This window comes from Prenolepis imparis, unplaced genomic scaffold, assembly GCF_030444845.1.
Source record: "Prenolepis imparis isolate NDT839.2.m4 unplaced genomic scaffold, iyPreImpa1.0 SCAF_6, whole genome shotgun sequence".
In the NCBI taxonomy this organism is placed as follows: domain Eukaryota; kingdom Metazoa; phylum Arthropoda; class Insecta; order Hymenoptera; family Formicidae; genus Prenolepis; species Prenolepis imparis.
The window spans coordinates 18,749,156-18,771,812 of record NW_028141164.1 but is presented as its reverse complement, the minus strand read 5'-3'; the positions used below and the strand labels follow the sequence as shown (position 1 = coordinate 18,771,812).

The following is a 22,657-nucleotide window of genomic DNA, read 5'->3' as shown; positions in this document are numbered from 1 at the left end:
TGCTCGGTAACAGAGTACTTTTTCTCGGGGTCCGCGAGGGCTCGACTCGCGAAAGCGATCACTCTCTCCCCCTCCCCAAAAGATTGCGTCAAAACAGCTCCTACTCCCACCGAGCTGGCGTCTGTTTGTAACACGAAAGGTTTTTCGAAATCCGGACATGCTAAAACCGGGGCCGTTGTGAGGTGTTCTTTAATAGATTGCACCGCGTCAGACTGCTCTATCCCCCACTCCCATCGCTTATTTTTCTTAAGTAGACGGGTCAAAGGCTCCGTAATCGTGGCTAACTGGGGTATGAATCTGCGGTACCAAGAGGCCATTCCTAGGAAACGTCTGAGTTGTCGGATGTTTCTCGGTATCGGGAACTCTAAAACGGGTTGCGTCTTTTCCGGATCAACTGTGAGTCCCTCCCTTTGAACGATAAAACCAAGGTACTTTACTTGGGACTTGCAGAACTCACACTTCTCCGGATTGATTGTCAAACCCGCTGCCGTTATTTTTGCTAAGACTCGCTTCAACCAAACTAAATGTTCTTCAAAAGTAGGAGTCGCGATAACTATATCATCCAAATACGCGAACGCGAATGGTTCCATCTCCGGACCGATTAATTTATCTAACAATCTCTGAAACGTGGCCGGGGCTCCGGTGAGCCCGTACGGCATCCGTTTGAATTGATACAGCCCCTTACCCGGGACGCTGAACGCGGTGACTTCCCTACTTCCTTTCGCTAAAGGGATCTGAAAGTAGGCCTGACTGAGATCGAGAGTCGAAATGTAATGTGCCGCCCGAAGTTTGTCCAAAATACTATTCATGTTAGGCAGAGGGTATGCGTCTTTTTTCGAGATCTCGTTTACCTTTCTAAAATCTAGACAGAATCGGTACTTCCCGTTAGACTTCTTCACCATCACCACCGGGTTTGACCATTCACTGAACGAAGGCTCGATTATACCCGCGCGTAACATCTTATCTACTTCTTCGCGTATGGCTTCCTGTATTCGCGGAGAAACTACATAGCACCGTTGTTTGACCGGCCTATTAGATCCGGTGTCGATACGGTGTTCTGTAAGTGACGTTACCCCCGGATTTTCGCTCGGTATCGGAACGGTCTCTTTTAAAAATTCGTCTAACTTTTCTCGTTGGGTGATGGTGAGCTCGGGTAGTCCGCTGCACGTATAACTGGTTCCCTCGGTAGAATCGAACCGATGGCGGACGGTAGGTTGCCGCGAAAAGAACCACTCGGATCTCGCCAAATCTAACCCTATGCCGAATTTGCACAAAAAATCCATCCCGACAATACAGGAAACTGCTAGATCCGTAGCAACCCTACCATAAGTTTATGCTCGACGTCGCCTAACCGGAGGGGTACTTCGCAAATTTCGCCGATTCGCGCTATTTGACCGTTGGCTGTCCTTATTTTTCCGTCTCGGTATCGCGATACGGGCATTTTGAGAGATCTAATCAATTGAATGCCTTCACTCCCGAAGAGTGTTCTACTAGAACCGGAGTCTACCAGGGCGGTCAACGGGTTTCCTCGTATTTGTATATTAAAATATTGCAATGGCGGAAACTCGGTATCGTCTAACGTAACGTACGACTGAATGCTTGCGGAATTTATATTTTCGCGGGTCTTCTCCACCGGAGTCGTTAGGACCCGTTCTACCGACTCCCGCTCCCGTTTCCCGAACATTTAGGACAGGTACGCAGCGTGTGTTGTTTCTTTCCACACCGATAGCAGTGGAGATTTCGCGCCTGCCTACAGTCTCGCGATCGGTGTCCCTTCCCCTCACAGTTCCAGCATATTAATTCGGCTAACCGGTTATTATTCGCGGCGGAAGTTGAGGGTTTCGGCTCGGAATTGGCGTCTGATATCACGTTCGCGGAGGGCCTCCCTCCCGTCTCGGTAGCCCCGCCTTTCTTCCCTTGTTGTTTCGGTACGGATATTCCAGCCGCGGTAATCGTCTTAGAATTTTTCGAGGATCGTGGGGTTGCGCGATAGGCAAGTTCCGGGAAAATAGAACGCGTCGCAACTGGTAGCTTGTCTAGGTCGTAGCATTCTTCTACCTGAGAGGCCAACGTTTCCAACGAGCGAAAGTCGTAAATCTCGGTACGGCGTACCGCGACGCGCAATCTCGGTAGCATATTTCGGTGGGCGTAGTTTAGTTGCTCGCCTAGATTCCATGTGGGGTCTAGGCGTTCGAATAAAGCCTGCATACAGGTTATATAATCCGCCACCGGCTCATCTTCCCCCTGTTTCCGGCGCATTATTTCATCCCTTAACATGAACTGAAAATTTGGACAACCGAAACGCGAACGCCATGCGGCCTCAAAGGCTCCCCAAGTATGCCAAAGATGTCGATTCAATCGGAACCAGTGAGCCGCGGTGCCCGATAGAAAGAAGGGCAGACACTTAAAAATTTCCTCATCGTCTAAAGGAATTAATTGACGACCCTGCTCTATTTTAATGAGGAAAGCTTCCGCTTCCCCATCCCGGGCCCCGGAGAAGTTGAGGTTCCACTTGTAACAACGCCCCCGCGTCGTTCCCGACCGTCCATCCGTCGGAAGGCTGCGCCCGGCGAACACCGGCCGGGCAGGGCAGCAGGCGCTGAGCGCCACATTTAATTATTCAACCGTTAAACACGGTTCCCCGAAAACGCCCGACGCGCGCCGAAATAAGCCGAGGATTATCACCCCCACTCCCTCTCCTTCGATCCAGCCTCCGATCCCGTTACTCGATCCATATAAAAAGAGAGCTCGCGATAAGAGCTCTCTCAGATACCGTTCCGACTCCGTCGTATCGGAGAATCCTTCCGCCCGGAAAAAGAGCCCGAGGTAGACGCGTACGCTGCCTCTGCGGAGATAATCTTCGTGCTCCGAACTTCCGGCTTCCGCCTCCACCGTCCCCCGACTTCGAGGTAGAGGGTACTCTGTCTCCCCCGAGCTATTCTCGGGAGTCCGGGGTTCCGACCGCACCCCGCAAACAGCGCGCTGACGTCAGCGGGTGGAGCTCCGCCGCCTTCGTCGAGGGTTCTCGACCGTCAGTGCGTTCCTCCCCCCGCCACCCATACGGACGGCCGTGACACGCCGATTCGTCGCGTCCACGCCGAAATCACGGTCCGCGAAATCCGACTCATACGCGCGCCGTTCGATTGCGCTCTCTTCGATATATCGAAGAGAGCGGCCGCTCTCAGCTGACGCGTTTTTCTACTCGCGCCGACTCGCGCCGCGACAACACCGAGCGCCCCGCTCGCCGCACCGACCCCGCGTCACGCGGGCGACGTAAACACTCCGAAGCGATTTAAAGACCCGCATAATACACGGGCTTTAACGACCGGCGTTACACACCCACACACGCACACACACGCACACTTGTACATACAGACACCTAAATTAATAAATTACAGTTGTTACTAATAACCGTTACGTTCGTTGTCTCACCCTTTTTACGAGCCCTGATCCCGACCGAGTTATTCCGAGCTCGCGAAAAGCGACCGTTACACACTTCCTCATAATATTATACGCGTCCATTGCCGTATTTGCCCTACCGCGAAGTAGTCGTGGGTTAAGGGCCCGTCGCAACTCTGGAGGTGTCGGGACCTCCACCCGTGTCAGGGGTCGTCTCGGTATCTGCCTAGGCTCCCCCCCGACCGCCCCCTCTTCCTCTTTCTGTTCGTCATCGGAGGAATTATCGGATATCTCGGGGGTAGATACGTGTTCCTTCCCGGCTAAGTTCGCGGCCTCGAATCGAAGCAGTCTACTCCGGAGGGTGGGGAGAATCCCCTTCACTGATAATCCCCTAGTCGCGAGTTCCCTTTTCAGCTCGTCCACCTTGAGAGCGCATATCCATCCCAGGCTCTCTTTAGTGGTCATTGTTGCGAAATATCGCGAGAGAAGGAAATGTTGGCGATAATCAACGCGTATCTCTCGTTCTTAAACCCAGCACGGACGTCACCGAGCGATAAGAGACGGAACCAGTACGCTTTAAATATTTTTCCGTCCCGCGAGATCGTCGAGTTCCGAATCTCAAATAAATATTACTTCCCCCTTATTCGACCTCGCCAACCCAACGCGACCCTATACACATCAAATTCCGCAACCGCGATCTCAATCGTTCCGTTTCAAAATATAGAGAGGCAGCTCCTTTGTCTCGAGCGTCTAAATATTACGGGAGTATCCTTGGTGATTCATTCAAGGACTTGCGATAACCCACACTTCATATAGTACCCCAAAAGAAATTATTATGCTTAACCATTCCAATGTATCCGATAAAGTCGGAATGCTCACGAAACTGTACGCGCGGGGACACACCGAAAGAGAAAAAAAAAATATATCGGGAGAAAAGAAAATATATCACCCTAAAGAATCCTTCGATTCCACTTCGTTATTCTAAATATTTTAGTACTAAAGATAAGATTCATATAACAGAAAAAAAAATTATTGAATGAAAAGATGTAACGTTATTCCAAACAGAAAATAGAACTGAAGCGAGAGAGAAAGAAAAAAAAGTATACATATATCCTTTAATTACCACGTCCCCGTTAGGCGGATATTCTTGTCGAAAAGTTTATCCTCAATACTATACAATTGTAACGACTTTACTCGAATCCTCTATATAACACACCGAGGCGCAAAGAGACATATAAGGACACGCAATATTATTGTAGGTAACCGATACGCGGTGTTTACCGTGCCGCGCGCGAGCTTCAAAGGAATGCGTGCTCGAGCCCGCGCAGCGGTTCTCCGCCTCGAGGGAGAAACAATGTATACGCGATGGCACTCTAAATTCGGGGTTTATTCGTCTCGGCAAGAACCGTCTCACAGGAAAATCTTTTCCCCAGCTCAAAATATATTAATTAAAGAAATACAGGCGAAAAAAAATACACATAAATAACAGAGAAGAAAAAAAAATCTTGAGGAAACAATTAGGCAAACGAAAAATGTTCGGGGAATATGGAACGGCTGTGCGATGGCAATAGCCAACACAAAGAAATCTCCTATCTCTCTCCTGACTCCTCTCCTTATCTCCGTCGCTTAAACCGAGTCTCAAATTTCTTAATTAACCGAGGTAAAAAAAAAATAATTTTCCCTCGGGCCCCACGTTGGGCGCCAAATTTGCAACGGACTTTTCCTTCCAGTGCCGCGCAACTTCGTCACTTTTCTCGGTATCTCGACACACAAAATTCGACACATTGCTTGGGCGCCAGGTACGGTCAGGCCGCACCACTCAAAATAACACGATAATTAATTCTACGATAGTGACGGCTTAAGCTCGGTAACTCAGTTTCTTAATTGGCAGAGGGGCGGGATTCTTACTGCGGGGAATCGTACTCGGGGCTTCGGAGAGAAGGAGAGTCATTAAATCGGCACACTGGCAATTTTAAATAAAAGTTAAATAAATATATTTCGTTTTAGAAAATGGATTGCAGTTTCACATTACGTATTGACGTCCTCGTGACTCGGTAGATCCTCGACACTCGAGGTATTACAACACAAGTATGGTTCGATATTTATCGCTACCGAGGGGAACATATCCCGGATTATATTTCAATCGAGGAGGCGGGGGAGAAAGACATTTCCCAACTTACAAGACTCAAATACTCGACACAAGACAATCAGAAACGAAACTCGATAATTAATTAAACTAACAGTTATACACAAAATTCTGGACTGTCGACTCGGTACGGCTCTCCACGGAGAGAGAGAGAGAGAGAGGCTGCGCAGTTCTTACTTTAATAGCGAATCTCGGTACGGGCCTCGCGTTTCGGACACTCCCGAGGGCTCGGTAACGAAAGTAATTAACAATGACATTGATAACAATCTTAACCGTGTTACTGGAGACGCGAGTCCCCGCCGAGTTCGCTCTTACCGAGACTTTGAAGTGGTGGCCTTACAATAATTTGTCGTCCGTCGGTGTCGCACGTGGTTCGCACGCCGCAGTCTCGTCGAACAGTGTACGACTCTGGGCTCACGGCACGCCGGTAGCCGGCGTCGGTGGCGCTGCGCGCGCCGCCTATAATCGATCCTCGATCCTCTGTCGACGATAGTCGATCCTTGTGGGCCTCGTTGCTCCGGTATTTTCGAAACGGCTCTCGGTACTTTTCGGAATGTTGGTGCGGATATTGTGGCTGCTCGCTGCACGTTCCGAATAATTGCTTCTCTCCTTCTCTACTGCTGTTGACTTGTGGGGGAACCCGCCGAGAGGTGATCAGTCTCCGACGGTTCCGCTTTCCTCGGGACGGTGCCGGCGGCCCCACTGGAGCAGCCATCCCTGTCTCGGGATGTTGGTACCTTTTGATGGGCTCCTCCGCTTAATTCCGCCCGCTATCCGAGGCTGTAAAACGTATCCGGCAGTAACGGGCCCTTACGTATTTATTCTATTTATGGACAATAAATACCTTACTTTTCCGTGTTACCCGGCGTCCCCGAGCGCACCGCTTCCACCCAGGTCGTCCACTCTTGCTGCAAATTCCGCCATCCCACGATGGCTGCTCCCTTCGATACATCAGGGCCTTCTCTGACCACTCACTTCCACTCGGTAAATCTATCGGACTTAATTAACTAAAGGCGAGTCGACGAAGAAAAGTTCGTCGCTCGCCGACCCAAAATTCGTCCTCTCTCTCGACCCTTCCTCGGCCGGGCCGTGCCGGCCCTGTGACGGGCGTTAAAAACGTCACGTCACAATACATATATATTATAATTTAAATTATATATATTATTTCCCGGCGCGAGTGTGTGTGTCGAATCGCGGCACGCTTCGATATATATCGCGGGGTCAAACCGCGGATGTAACAAAATGTACATATATATTTTAATATTAATATATGATAATGTGTTTGTTATTTTATATGTGTGTGTGTGTATAAATATATAAATTAACTATATCTTTCTCTTTATTAAGCTATAATATATATTTCTCTCTGTTTTATAGATATAAATGGTCTGCGCGTAGAAATGAGACGCGAGACCAAACACGTAAAGGAAATAAAGAAAGAGGAGGAATGGGAAGCAGAGGAGGAAGAGGAATGAGAAGAGGAGGAAGAGGAATGAGAAGAGGAGGAGTAGGAAGAGGAAGAGGCCGCGGAACAATCATTTTTAATTATAATTTTTAATTATTTTTTAAAAAATATTTTATCCTAATCATAATTAAAAAAATTTGTTTGAGTTTAAAGTTTTTTTAAATAACATAATATATTAAAATATAATAAAAGTATATAAATAATAATGCCATTAAGTAACTATAAAAGTATCATTAAAATTGAATAAATTTATTAAAATTTAATAAAAGTCTAATTTTATTTTATATTATAATATTATAATATTTAAAAGACTGATTATTTTAGTTATTTTATTTTATTATTTCATTGCACTTTATATTATTTTATTTTAAATATGTATTGTAAAATGTTATTTTGACAAATATATAAAAATGTGATTTTTTAAATTAAACAATTTGTTATATATATATAAATACATAAAACAACCCAGCAAACACCAAGTAAAAGCCAATGTCCACGATGCTAGAAATCGGTCCGAGTTCTTGCAGCTTTTACGGAAAAGCGGCTATTTTATTGGCTACAAACTTCTCGGTCCGAAAACTTGGATCGATTTCTAGCATCGTGGACATTGGCCTTAACAATTATATAACTGTTACTTGGTATTTGCTGGGAAATTACTTTCTTTCTAAAATCACATTTTTATATTTGTAAAAACATTGTACAATACATATCAAAATAAAATAATAATATAAAGTGTAATAAAATAATAAAATTAAATAACGAACATATAATAATGTATATATTATATATATATAATATTACATACACATACACATCTCACACACAATAATCTTAAAGTGTCAATTGTTAGCTACTCATATAGAGCATTTCCAGGAGACGCCACGTGGAGGCCAACTGACACATAACTCGGAATTGTTTAAAATATAAACATATTTGCTAATAAAAAATGTAAAAATGTAAATATCTTGCATCTAAAATTAATATATAAAAAAAAATAAAAAATTATGTTTCAATTTTAAAAAATTCCGAGTTAACTGTCTCCCTTTTTATTCGATCCGCCCTAAGGCCGCGAATTTTTACATATTTTTTACTCGTTCCGCATTAAATGCCGCGAGTAAATGTAAAATAAGTCAGATCGTACCGCTCGAAGAGCCGCGATCATTTTCCTCGTTCCGCATTAAATGCCGCGAGTAAATGTAAAATAAGTCAGATCGTACCGCTCGAAGAGCCGCGATCATTTTCCTCGTTCCGCATTAAATGCCGCGAGTAAATGTAAAATAAGTCAGATCGTACCGCTCGAAGAGCCGCGATCGTTCTACTCGTTCCGCATTAAATGCCGCGAGTATAAATGTAAATAAATAAGTCAGATCGTACCGTTCGAAGAGCCGCGATCGTTTTACTCCGTTCCGCATTATATGCCGCGAGTAAATGTAAAATATTTTTTCCTTACTATATGAAGTAATAATTGCAAAAATTATTTGCACAATGATCAATTTTTAGATAATAATATAAAAATAATGAAAGGCTTTCGTACTTTTGTGTAAGTTAAAATATATAAGTTTATACGTTTTGTTATTTTTTTGGCTACTCTTTATTCTATTACAAAACTTTATTTATTTGATAAGTTTTTTACTTTTCTATTAAATGCATTGATTTTCTTCGCAGCACGATTATTATATCGTGTACGCGAATATATTTTAACAGTTAATAAAAATTTTAACGCTTGTATGTGATGATTGTAACACTTATCATTCGTATCAAACCATCCAGGGTGCGTTTTATTCGTTGCATATATACCTTTATTTGCAATCTTCTCAAGGACTTGTGTAGATGCCCAATTATGTTGCCATGTCTGATTAAAGCTCATCAATTGTGTTTTGATTACATCTGTAAAGAGGCTTGTTGGTCGAACTAATTTCGTAATTGTCGGAGCATCCTCATCTTCATTGGGATATTCACGATATTCGATGTATTTTTCATTTGGCGTCGCATCTTCCATTGGCATTTTCAACATTGTTGCACGACAGTTTTGACAATTATTCCTTTCGAAACATCGTCGTGCCACATATCCTGCAAAATATGTTATCGCATTTTCGTCATAATTACTAAGCATACTTACATTATTCGTGTCTACATCACATTCTTCGAGAATGTCTGCATGTTTTTCAAAAAATTCTGTTACCGCGGTATTATCAACATCATCGTTATCATCATCAATAATAGCAATATTATTTTTATTCATACAATTTTCAACCGTTTTAACCAGCTGATTTGGTTTATTAATGAGAGCCTCACTTTCAGGACATTGCACATTGCCTTTATCACTTGTTTGAATATAACCTGTTGAAATTATATGTCTGAATGACAGTCGGACCATTCTTGCTGTTGGATTAGGATTAAATCCTCCGCGTTGCCGAATTTTTGAAAAAAAATGTTCTACTGAATCTTGGTTACATAAGCCTGTTGCAAGTTCAAATTCTTCATTTTTATTTGCAAGTTCCTTATACAGTTCAAGAATTGCTTGTGTTGTAATGACAAAACCTTTAAAGCAAGGAACTTTATTTATTTTGTCCGGAAACTTAGACCATCCTGAAGACCATTGCACAAAGTTTAATAATAGATTTTCAATATCAGGATTTTTTCTTGATAATGGCCGTTTTCCACCGAATATGACCTTAAGACTGTACGAATTGCAGGCATCAATTACGTTGTTCATATACTCTGCAAAATCAGCTGTTGCTTTCCATGTATTTGAATTTAATTCTTTTTCGTCACCAGCTAATTTTATTGCAGCTGCAAATCTATGGCTGAATAATTGAAACGCTCTTTTTACATTCATCGCTTCAAAACAATTCGGACGAATGTGTGCCTGTGTAATATGGGATAACAAATTTGAGCCTCCTGTTGTCGCATTATCGATGCACCAGTTCTTTACAAAATCAGAATATGATGCAATTATTTCTCGTTTACAATATAACTTGTCATGTATTCTAAAGAAACACGCTAATCTTTTGACCAAATGCGGAAAATCATATGAAGCATAATATTTTTTATTATTGTACATAAAATACGGTCTTTGTTCATCTACGCCTAGTTGATTATAAGTGGCTTGATTATTTGTACCTTGATCACATGTTAAGAGTTTCACATCAGCACACGTTTCATTCAATTTATCTAGGCACATCTCAACTAAATGAATTATTTCATGTGATTTCATACATTTGCCTGGGAGAAAATACGCTAATGGTTGTCGCCATGGATGACGTACATTCAAACTATCAAGGTAAAAGACAAAGACGCACTTGGTTCTTTCTGCTTTTCTGCCCAGAGGTCCTAAATCAACGAGACCTTCTATCTCATCCAATTTCGAAGAATATTCTTCATAACTTTTTATGGACATCTCATCCCATTTCAAGGCACATATTCTTTCTTCTTCAGGGATTTGTGCAATTTTTTCTTTTAATTTTTTAAATATAACATCACAAAATCCTGGTTTTATATTGTATTCTTCTACTCATCTTCTAACTGTTCTCTGTCCAGGAAAATTACAACCTGCTTTCTTTAAACGGCAAAATGCTGATGCTGAATAATAATATAATTGCTTGGAAAGCATTTTCTCTTCCTCAGTGTATCGCATACGTGGCGTATGCAGTTGTAAATGTATCATGGTTTTTGCTACCGGATGTATTTTTTGTTCATTTATTAAATTCTTTACTTTTTCTTTCTTCTGTTTTTTCTGGTTTGATTCTTTACACTTACACGTTTGTGCCATACATCGCAACTGATATTTTAAGCGCCTTATTTTTAGACGTAAATTTAAATTCTCCATTCTCAATGCTTTGATTTTTGTTTTTGGATTATTTTTTTGAGTGCTATTATCATTGCATTTCACGTTTTGATGTTTAGGAGGCTCCAAATGCACCCATTCCATTACGTCTTCCTCTTCCGCAGACATTTCAAAATTTAAAATTGCAGGTCTGTATGTCCTTAGAGTACACTCTTCTAATATGTTATTTTCATTGTTAGGTACTGTTGTAGAACGTCTTTGCATTTCTTCCACTTCAATGTTTTGTTCATATAAAGGCATTCGTTCTTCTAATACTATGTTTCCATCGTTAGGACATTGCATTTGGATTTGCATTCCTTCTACTTCAATACTGTATTCGTTTTCGGATGAGCCAGCGCTGTTATATGCAACTGGTACAGTATCTCGTATTAATCGTGTTTTTGTCTCATTGGTAAATGACGTGGCAGGGAAATGGTCTTCACACAAGCCCATTTTTCTTAAAGTGTTGGCAGACAGTTTATGCAAATTAGTATTTCCTGTAACAGAAATATTAAACTAAATTTGTTGTGTTAAAGTTAAATGTATGAGAAATTTTCATCAAGTTTTCGTGCGGCTTATGTACCAAGCACGCGGATATGACAAATAGTATGCGTGCGTAAATTTAATAATAAAATAATTTTTTATTCCATATGAGTTGATTTAATGTGAAATAGACATTTTGTTAAATTTTATGTAAAAAAAAGAAAATTGGAAAAAGTAGGATTTGAACGCGCAATATGCAGCATTCTAACCCGCCACCTTTTTCACGGCACCACGCATACTATTTGTTAAACTTATCCGCGTACACGGTACATAAGGCGCATGAAAACTTTCGATGAAAATTTCTCATACATTTTATTTTAACACAACAAATTAACGCAAACGTCATTCTATCTTTATTTTCTACTGGATATCAAACAAAGATAGAATGAGATATGTTGACTTTCGTTAACACATCATATTCTATCTTTGTTTGATATCCAATGGAAAATTAAGATAGAATGACACTTGCATTCTTGTATCGCTAAATAAAAAATGCATTAAAAAGCAGAGCAAAAAAAGAAATGATAAATTGGATTTCTCAAATCGTGAAAATATGATTCGGATATGCCTGCGTGATTGGCGAAATCACTGATAAATTTTCACTTTTCACGTTTTTACTCTAAAGAAAAGTTACATAATCGATACCCTGAACGTTTGCGAAAATCGAGGATATAAAAGTTCTCCCGCAATCGCGGACGCCGGCTCACAATCAGTTCTCTGCTGTTGAGAAGAAAGATTAGTATCGATCGTTTATCGAAAGTTACGGATTGCTTGTTCGTACGATTGACCGTCGCTCGCGGTTTTCTTGCAAACTATTGTAAAAGTTCTCTGTTAATTATTAATACGTTTTTTATTGTGAAATATAATCTTGTTTTACGTAACGCGATTCCTGTTAAATTCTTTGGACCTGCTACGTCCTATCCTTCGCTCCGTAGCGTATAGTGTGAGCCATATAATTAATAAGAAATATAATTAAAACATTATGTATAGTTATTGCACTTACCTGTATTGCGTATCCATATATTACATCTTACGTCTTTTTGCATTGGGAATCTAAAAAGCCGTTTCCCATGCGATTTTCCATTCTTGCAGTCTTTATACATACATCTACTGTAATCTGCCACGGGACACTGACTCGACATATTTGTATATCGTTATGCGATGTAAAAAGAAATTACAAAAAGAAATAAAAAATACAGAATTTAAAAATCAGAAATATATAAAAGAAGAAATCACGTAACAACACGTAAAAGGAAAAAGAGAAGTAAATTGATACAATAGAAAAATACACGCGTACACACACGCGATATTTAGAACTAATCGTATCAGATAACACAATACGTGTTGCAAAATATATAAATCTTACAGATCACAAAATATATAAATCTCGCAAAACCGAACGTTACTGGTACAGATCGTCGCGCTGACTGAATCGTCGAGATATCAAGATTACCAAGTATAGCGCTGTTGCGCTTTTCTTTTGTTTCACCTACATACAAATACAACGCTCATATCTATAGCTTATCAAAAACTGAATACGTTGCTTTAAAATCTATAGTTTTTTAAATCCTTGTACTTCAAATAAATTTAATATATATATATATATATATATATATATTTAAAAAATTAACAAATCTGTTTATTGTAAATGTAAAATAGTTCTTGTACATATATGTAAGTTAAATTACTAATCTTAAAATATTTAAAGAATAAATTGGACTGCATAATATAATAATTAAAAATTTTATTAAAAACAAATTCAATAAATATGTACATATTAGGTCAGGTTAATTAATTTATTTATTAACGTCATGAAATTCTGTTTTCCGAATTACGGAAACGCTACACATGAAAGGTGAAACCTCGTGCCTGCCGCCGCATGAGTCCACGAGATTCGCGCATCGTTGGTGAGACAAAGCCAGAGCAATGGATTGTTGGTCCTTGTCTGACTCATTTGTTGGGTTCTCAACTCGGTTCTTATCCGAGTAGTTCGGATATGAACCATATCACGGATTCGAACCATATTCTATATTTTTTACTGAGCGTTACGACGTAGTTCATGTCCACTTTGTCAGGGGGCGCATCAGTACACGCGTCCGCTAAATCGCGGTGGCCGCTCTCAAGTTTCTCTCTGGTTTCACTTTCGGTTGTGTCGTCATATATTCTCTTTGTTTTTTACTGAACATTAAAGGCTCATTCAGACAGGACGCGTCAAGCGTCAAGCAGCGAGCAGCAACCATTCAACAACCAATAAGCGAGGTAATATTAGCAATGGCGTAAAAAATATCGCCTCGCTTATTGGTTGCTGCTTGACGCTTGACACGTCCTGTCTGAATGAGCCTTTAGGCTACGTTCTACCTAATGATTGCAACGGTCGCGAAATTATTTTATCCTTGTTGTTTCCCATAGATTAAATAAAAACAGATGATGCGTTGCGTTAAGTGGAACATAAAGAGAATCGACAGTCGCGTTGGTGCGATCGTCAGTTTCTCTCTGCTTATATATATAGAGAGATATAAGTATATATGCACATTTTGCGCGGGAGCATATAACATATATATGCGGTATATATCAGTTTCGTAATTAGGGTGGTGTTATCAGTGCCCGCCTGGACGCAAGCTTTAGGTGGGCGCACGCAAAATAATTAAATAAAAAATTATTTTTTAATTAAATATTCGAAAAAATTTTTGAAAAAAAAATATTTAACTAAATACTTTAAGTATATATAAATTTTAAAAAATAAAAGTTTTATTTTTTATTTTTTTAATTTAATTATAAATATATGAGAAAATATAATAATAATAAATATAATAATAAATATAATAATAAATAATAATAAATAAAATAAAATATATTTTATAAAAAAATAAAACAATTTTTTTAATTAAAAAACTAAAAATAAATAATAAATGTATTTATTTGTAACCAATAAACGTTTCTTTTTGGTTTTAAAGTTTTAATTTTTATTATAAATATTTAGCAAAAGATGCATAAAATAAATTTACACCGCAGGCGTACTGCAGGCTAGTTACGGCACAGATTGTAATATGGCGAAAGTGTATGACGACGCAAGTGAAAGTGAAACGTGCGCCCGTTAAAAATATTGAATATGGCGAAGTGTGACCGGCCGGCGACAGCACGTGCACATGTGGAAAAAATGTTTACCTATGTTAAATTCGATGATGGTGTGAAAGCTATTATTAACACGGACGATATAGTGAATTTTGACGTTCAAAACGTACAATTTGATAAAAAATATCAAGTGAAGTGGGACGACGGACACTTCTATTATGGCATACTAGGAAAAATGCAACAAAAAATAATTTTAGAAGGTAATATATTATAATAAAAAATAGTGTAATTAATTTATATATACATATATATTAGTTTATATATACATATATATAGCAATATAAATAAATAATTAATAACACTGTTTATTAGGTTAATATATATACATATATATATATAAATATATATATATATATATATAAACATACTTTTATGAAGAAACCCAAACAAAACACACTTCTAAAGAGCAAAATCATATATTTTTAGCATTATTATCCTCTGTATTAGAGCTCATGTGAACGTTTTATTTATACGTTATAAGTTTCAAATGAACGTATTTCTTTAAGATTTGTTGTGTGCTGTCTGAGTGTGTATATATATATATATATATGTATATATATATTCTTTAGAAGTTGTATGGGTTTTTTCATAAAAGTAGGTTAATATCTTACTAAAAAGCAAAAAAATTATGTCGTAATAATAATGTTTGTTTTTGTATAAAAGAAACTAGAGAAGCAGTAGATGAAAAAATTAAATCCAGAAGAGTGGAGTTTGCAACCCTTAATCTCTGTATTTCAGCAACTGAAATTGATACTGAATCTGACCTCGATCGTGGAAATGTAAGTCTTTTTTACTAGTAACCATAAAACTTTTAACTTTTTAAACTGTTTTAATAGTTGTTGCTTGAAACTCATTGGAAGCGAGATACTCAGATTTAAGTTATTTAGAGTTAGATGTGACTTTTGCAATTGAATAACAATTATTATCAATGTAATGTCACGCATGTATCAAAATAATGTCACATGATCGATTTAACTATGAAAAACTCACATCTAAATCTAAAATCAAATCTGAATGTCTCACTTAAAATAAGTTTCAGGCAACAATTATTATTACGTCTTAAAGTGTGAATTAATATTGCTTTTCAATCTGTGTGTGTGTGTGTGTGTGTGTGTGTGTGTGTTATCATTCTTTTCTAATGTCATTGTTTATTTTTATTTTTCTTATTCACAATAAATATAAACATAATCTTTTAATATAATCTTTTTCTATAAACAATATCGAATAATGTTTATAAATAATGGCTCTTTTTAATTTTTATAGGTAATTGGTACAAAAATAAACAAAAATGAAAATAATATTTCATGTTTAAAAAGGAAAAGATATAATAAACTTTTTTTGGATAAAAACAATCGAATTCCTTTGGTAACTAATCAAACTTGGAAACGATGGCAGAATTACAGTAAAGATAAAAGTGAGTAATTTAAAATTGTACATAATTTTGTGGACATATACATACAAAATTTATAGAAATATAGAAAAATGTAACTCTCTGAGATATCTATTATATACATACATACATACATACATAAGTAATGTATTAAATAATTTCTGCTTACAAAGATTATTGTAGATATCAAGATGAATCGTGTTAATATAAATTTTGAAACAATTACGGTTTGAAATAAAAAACTAATAACTACATATAATAATTGTTTTAAAATATAGTTCAAATTTGTCTCGATCTATTTTATTTATATTGGAAAATATTGAATTAAACATGACATTTAAATGTTACATTAATATGTTTGCGTTTAAATTTTTTGTATTTAAAAAAAAATTTAATTATATTTTATATTACATGTTATACATTTAAATTGATTGAAAAACAAAACTCACAATAAATAAAAATGTAATATATTTAATGTCTTTAAGGGAACATTCTACTTTCTCAACTGAAAAATTTTGCCAATTTTCAGGAATTTTTTTTATAATAAAATAAATATATTAATTTGAAACTTTTAAAATTATATTTTACGAGTTTTCAATTATACATAAAAATTGTTTAAAAAATTATTTCAAGTTTTTTTTAGGATATTTGTAGCTTGCTTCCAAAAAAATTGGCGAACACGATTGCGATTGATTAGATTATTTGAAACAAAAAACCAAATAAATTTTTAATTTTTATGTATAGATATCTCTCGTATAAACAGTTAAAAAAGATATCGGATAAAAGTTCTTTAAATAGTGGACTTTAAAAGTAGGATTTTGAAAATTCAATTTTCAGGATCCTACTTTCAAAGTCCATCATTTAAAGAATTTGTATCCGATATCTTTTTTCCCAAGTTTATACGAGAAATTAAAAATAAATAAAAATTTAATTGGTTTTTTGTTTTAGATAATCCAATCGATTGCAATCGTGTTCGTCAGTTTTTTTGGAGGTGTCGTCGCAAGTTACAAATATCCTTATAAAAAGACTGAAAGAAAAATAAAATATTTTTTTAATATATATAATTTAAAGTTTGTAAAATATAATAAAAAAATTTCAAATTAATATTTTCATTAAAAAAATGAATCCCTAAAAATTGACAAAATTTTCCAACCAAAAAAGTAGAAAGTTCCTTTAAATAAACAATTTTATAATTATTATAGTAAATAATCAGTTATAGCAAAATAATTTGTAATCTGGGAAAGTTTTCATAAATGAAAGTAATTTTTTTGATACATATGTACTTGTCAAATACGTCTATGATGTTACTACGTTTTTATAGCGACATGCTGCAACGTTCTTGCTGTGTTTGTGCAGAAATTTAATATTATATTATTATATTATTATTATAATCATTATTCTAAAATTGAATTATTATTATAAAATTAAAGTTTACGAGTTTTTATGCTTATTATGCCTGATTGCATCAACATTATGTCCAAAAAAAATAAAGATAGACACATATTTAAGTCTTGCTTAAATTTAAAATAACGTTGCAATTGGATTTATATAATAAAAGTTTTTAAAGTGTTTTTTTTATATTCTTATATACATTTAAATTTTTACTCTTTTAATAAATAATTAATATTTTTTTACAGATGATCGAAGTAAAAATATATTAAAATACCCATTTTCAACTTTTAAAACAAATATAGAAACATCTCATATAAACAGAACTAGTTCATATACTACTCATGAAATAGGCGAACAAATCCTTGTATCTCAAGAAACTGGTGATAGATCGAATTGTTATGAACATAATGAAGACGCCAAAATTGATTCTGTAGAAGATTTCGATCAGAGCAAAAGCGAAAACGAAGAAATCGAGACTGATAATTCTACTTGCGAAATATCTGATACGGATGATGTAACGATTACCAATGATGCGAACATGAAACGTAATATTATAATGTTTGAAAGCTCAAAAACAACAGTTGATGAAGTTGTACAAATGATACACACTTATGTGTTCGCTTTAATTGTTCTGATGAAGCAAGATTAGCTTTATTTAATATGGCAATTACTTGGGCAGGTCCAAATTTTTCAACATTCATGAATTCCAAATATATGATAAGCAAGCGTTTAGATCCTCCAGAAGAATTAAATCAATATGTATTTTATTGTACCGAGTGTTATAATGTATTAGGAAAATTTTATAAAAAAGATTTATTTACTAGTTATCGCGATTGTAACAAATGTCAGCAAAAGTATAAAATAAGTACTAATTCTTCTAATTATTTTGTAAGTACAAATATAAAGTTTCAATTACAGATTCTTTTACAAAATTCAAATATGTGTAAAATATTGCTTCAAAACATTAAAAATATTGAGACCAGACTAAGCAACAAAAATTTGAATACTATTGTTGACGTTTACGACGGGGAAATATACAAGACACTTTATAATAATAAACACGAAAACACAAAATTATTAACTTTTAATTTTAATGTAGATGGTGCGCTTATTTCTAAGAGTAGTAAGAGTTCAATGTGGCCTATTCAATTAATAATTAATGAATTGCCGAGAAAACTACGCTTTAGATATATGGTATACTGCTCGCAGGAATATGTATCACAAAAAATGAACCTAACTCACAATTTATGAATCTATATATGAATGAGTTTATTGAGCAGATTCGTGATTTGATGAAAAGTGGTATAGTGATAAATCTAGAAAATGGCAAAAAATATAATTTTATATTGCAACCACTTTGTTCATCAGTAGACTCTGTTGCTCGACCTATAATACAGAATCGCTTCCAATTTAACGGTTATTTTGGCTGTAGTTGGTGCTATCATTATGGGGAATATGTTAAAGGTGCCATGCGATATCCTTTTATGGATAACGATCCGCCTTTAAGAGATCATGAATTATATATTAAAGACATGAAATACGCTGAAAAAATGAATAGACCGTCTAAAGGTGTTAAAAATTTTGCAGAAATTACGAATTTAGAAAATTTTGATTGTGTTTGGGGATTTCCGTACGATTACATGCATGGTCTCTTGCTTGGTGTTGTTTGTACTTTGTGGACGAAATTTTGGGCAAATACCGGTACAGAGGGATATAATCTATCCAAAACTGAAAAAAAAATATTGAAAAACGATTGTTAAATATTAAAATGCCAAGTGAAATTCATAGATCACCGAGACCCTTTAATAGTGGAAAATGGAAAGCTAGTGAATGGAGGTCTTGGATATTATATCTGAATATTCCATGTCTCTTGGGAATATTAAACACAAATTATTTAAGCTCTTTTGGACTTTTAGTTCGTTGTACACATAAACTTTTATCTGAAACTATAACAATGGAAAATTTAAGAAAATGTAAAGTAGATTTAATTTATTTTACTGCACAATGTGAAGAATTGTATGGAAAAAGTAGTATGAATTTTAATACTCATGCATTACTTCATGTTGTTAATCACGTATATAAAAGTGGTCCACTTCCATTGACTTCAGCTTTCCCTTATGAAAATGGAATTTTTGTATTAAAGCAGAAATTGACAGGTCCGAAAGGAGCTTTAACACAGCTTTCTAAACGTTTAGTGCAAAAAACGATGTTAGAAACCGAGTTATTAAATACGGCTGACAATAATTCTTTACGCTTTTGCAAAACTATCTTGCGTAATCATTCTTTCTTAGAAGGAACTGGTTTGGAAACCAATTCAGGTGTGACTCTTTTAGCGAACGATAATAATACAGATCAAAATATTATAAAAGTTTTAAATAATACTATTGGTGATATTAGATTAGAGGACGTAAAAGCGTTTAATAAAGCGATTTATATGAATGTCTTATACACTGCTACTAGTTATAAGCGAGAAAAAAAAACCGATGACAGATTTTTTGAAAATGTTCTTGGTGACATAATTGAAATATTTAAAATTGTTTCCTATAATACTAGACCTTATATTTTAGGATATAAATATAATGTAAAGTATCTAAGTATCGAGAACGTGATAATAGATTCAATTTTGGAAATAATATCTAAATCTCATACCTTACATTTGTTCACTTTTCAAGAGATTAAGAAAAAAGTTGTACATATAAACGTCGAACAAGGATATTTTTGCCGAATGCCGAACACTTACGAGATTCAATAATTAACAGTAGTATATATAAAGTGTCACATGTTTAACTTCTTTTTGCGAAAAAGCGAGAGAAAGAGAATGGCATTTTGTTTAAAAAATTTAATGAAACAGCACCGAGCAATTGCTTAAAACCGTCTTACCGAAACCTTTATATATGCAGGATGAGTTATTTCATTTTATAATCTAGAATAAAGAAATTCTATAAAATGTTTGTATTTTATAATTTATTTACAATCACATTATTTTCATCGAAAACCAATTGTTATATATTTATCGTATAATTTGTTATGGTTTGATTCATGAATAATTATATGTAATGTCGTGCGTAGAAAAATATGATAAGATAACATTCAGATGAGGTCTTTTTTTATGATAGAATGTTATAAATCTGTTATAAGAGAATATTAAAATAAAAAATATTAATCATAAGATTACATTTAAATGAGTTCTTTTCATGATAGAATATAAATCTGTTATAAAAAACTATTAAAATCAGAAGTATTAAATATGATAAGATTACATTCAAATGAGGTCTTTTCATGACAGAATATTATAAATCTGTTATAAGAGAGTTAAAATAAAAAAATATTAAATATGATAACATTACATTTAGATGAATTCTTTTCATGATAGAATGTTATAAATCTGTTATAAGAGAGTATTAAAATAAAAAATATTAAATATAAGATTACATTCAGATGAGTTCTTTTCATGATGGAATCTATTATAAATCTATTATAAGAGAATATTAACATCAAAAGTATTAAAATTAAAAAATATGATAAATAATAATAAGTATTATAGTAAGAAAACATTTTTTAAAAATATACACTATGATATAAAGTGATTGCAAAAGTATATTTTTATGGCTAGATAATATTAACAAGTTAATTCAATGGTTTAAAGTTCTCATAAAATTAAATATAATTCAATATGATAAGATTACATTCAGACAAATTCTTTTTATAATAGAATATTATAAATCATCTATTATAAGAAAATAGTAAATTTAGAATTATTAAAATGGATAATACATCATATAACTTATAATCAGAATACAATTTTAAAAGTATACACTATAATATATATACAAAGTTAGTAAAATATATTTTTATAACTAGGTATTATTAATAATGTTACAAGAAACAAAAGTGTTAAAATGGAAAAGTAACTTTACATTAAATTTGATTTATTAATAATCAAATTTTTTTAAAGATTTTAAAATAGATTATGATGAAACTTGTTTCTATAGATTATTATGGAATAGCTTTAAATTACTTTTTTGTGAAAGAATATTATAAGCAGTTTGTAATAAAATAATTATATATATTTGACATAACTTTTGACATATAAAATAATATTAAATTATATGCAATTTTCATGTTTAATAGTATTAAAAAAATAGTATAATAAAGTATTATTAAACTACATTTGAAATCTATGTACTGCGGCAGTGATTAAAAACTCATTGTATAAATTAACATAAAGATTCTATGTTATAGTAATAAGATTTATTCATCTTCTATCTACTATTTTAAGCAGGGCAATGATGTGATCTTAAAATACGTAAAATAGCATCACCTTGCACATGTTTTATATTATGTATGAGAAAAACATTACGTAAAGCTGAAGTAAATAAATGTTGATGATTAGTGATTGAACTGTCATTACAGTTGACAGCTAATTCTAGATCTGACAATGAGTCAACATTCAATTTTGATTCTTCCTCTATATTTGGATGTGTTACTTTAATACAATTAAAATTATTGTCTTCATCTGCAAAATTATTGTTTTTATTTGCAAAATTATTATCTTTATTTACAAAATTATTATTTTCATTTACAAAATTATTATCTTCATCTGCAAAATTGTCTTCAGATTCAAAATCGCATTGTTTATTAAATGTTTTGTATTTCTCTTTTAATCTTAAAAATAATATTTGTTTTTTCTTTTGCGATATACTTTTATGCATGTAATTTTTACTATATTTTAATTTATTACTTTTATTTGAATATGCCATATTATATTTATAAACACACTTATTGTATTCAGACTCTTCAGTATTAATCTACGCAATAGAAGTTATTCATTTCTATAATTGTTTTTTTAATTACTATGAAATCTTACTATATGACCATCTTATTAACAGTACAAGTCATTCAATTCATAAATATAACTGTCGACATTTAGATTCAATATGATCTCAGAGGTCTAGTTAGCACAAATCATTTTATAGCTGTAGTAAAAGCATTCTATGTTGCAGCAATCACGTATCATAGACATATCAGACATATAATCGTAAGAAATATATTGAATTACAAGATATATGTCAAACGACCAAAAATTATCAATACAAGTCATTCGTTTTTTTCTTGTTATAACGTAACAAAAATCTGCAATGATTATAAACAAATTTAAAACTAATAATTATATATAAGTATTGATATCTAATCATTTTACATTAACCATACGTTTAATAATATTAAATTTAGAAAAGAAAAGAAAGATTACCTGTGATTAAAATGTCGTAAGCAAACAATTACGCAGAGGCGGTAGATAATAATAAGAGGCCAACGCCGACAATTACAGAGGCGGTAAAAGAGAGGCCAGCTCCAAAAATTTAC

The 22,657-nt window shown here is 34.6% G+C and overlaps 1 protein-coding gene and 1 pseudogene across 1 annotated transcript; one reads left to right on the top strand and one right to left on the bottom strand.

Annotated features, from left to right (window-relative positions):
• Window positions 1–8,619: 8,619 nt before the first annotated feature.
• Window positions 8,620–9,387, bottom strand: LOC145936995 (uncharacterized). Its single transcript, XM_083039720.1, has one exon. It carries the CDS (start codon window positions 9,385–9,387, stop codon window positions 8,620–8,622), a length of 768 nt encoding a protein of 255 aa, XP_082895846.1.
• A 5,149-nt stretch (window positions 9,388–14,536) lies between these two features.
• Window positions 14,537–20,045, top strand: LOC145937739 (uncharacterized; annotated as a pseudogene).
• Window positions 20,046–22,657: the final 2,612 nt, after the last annotated feature.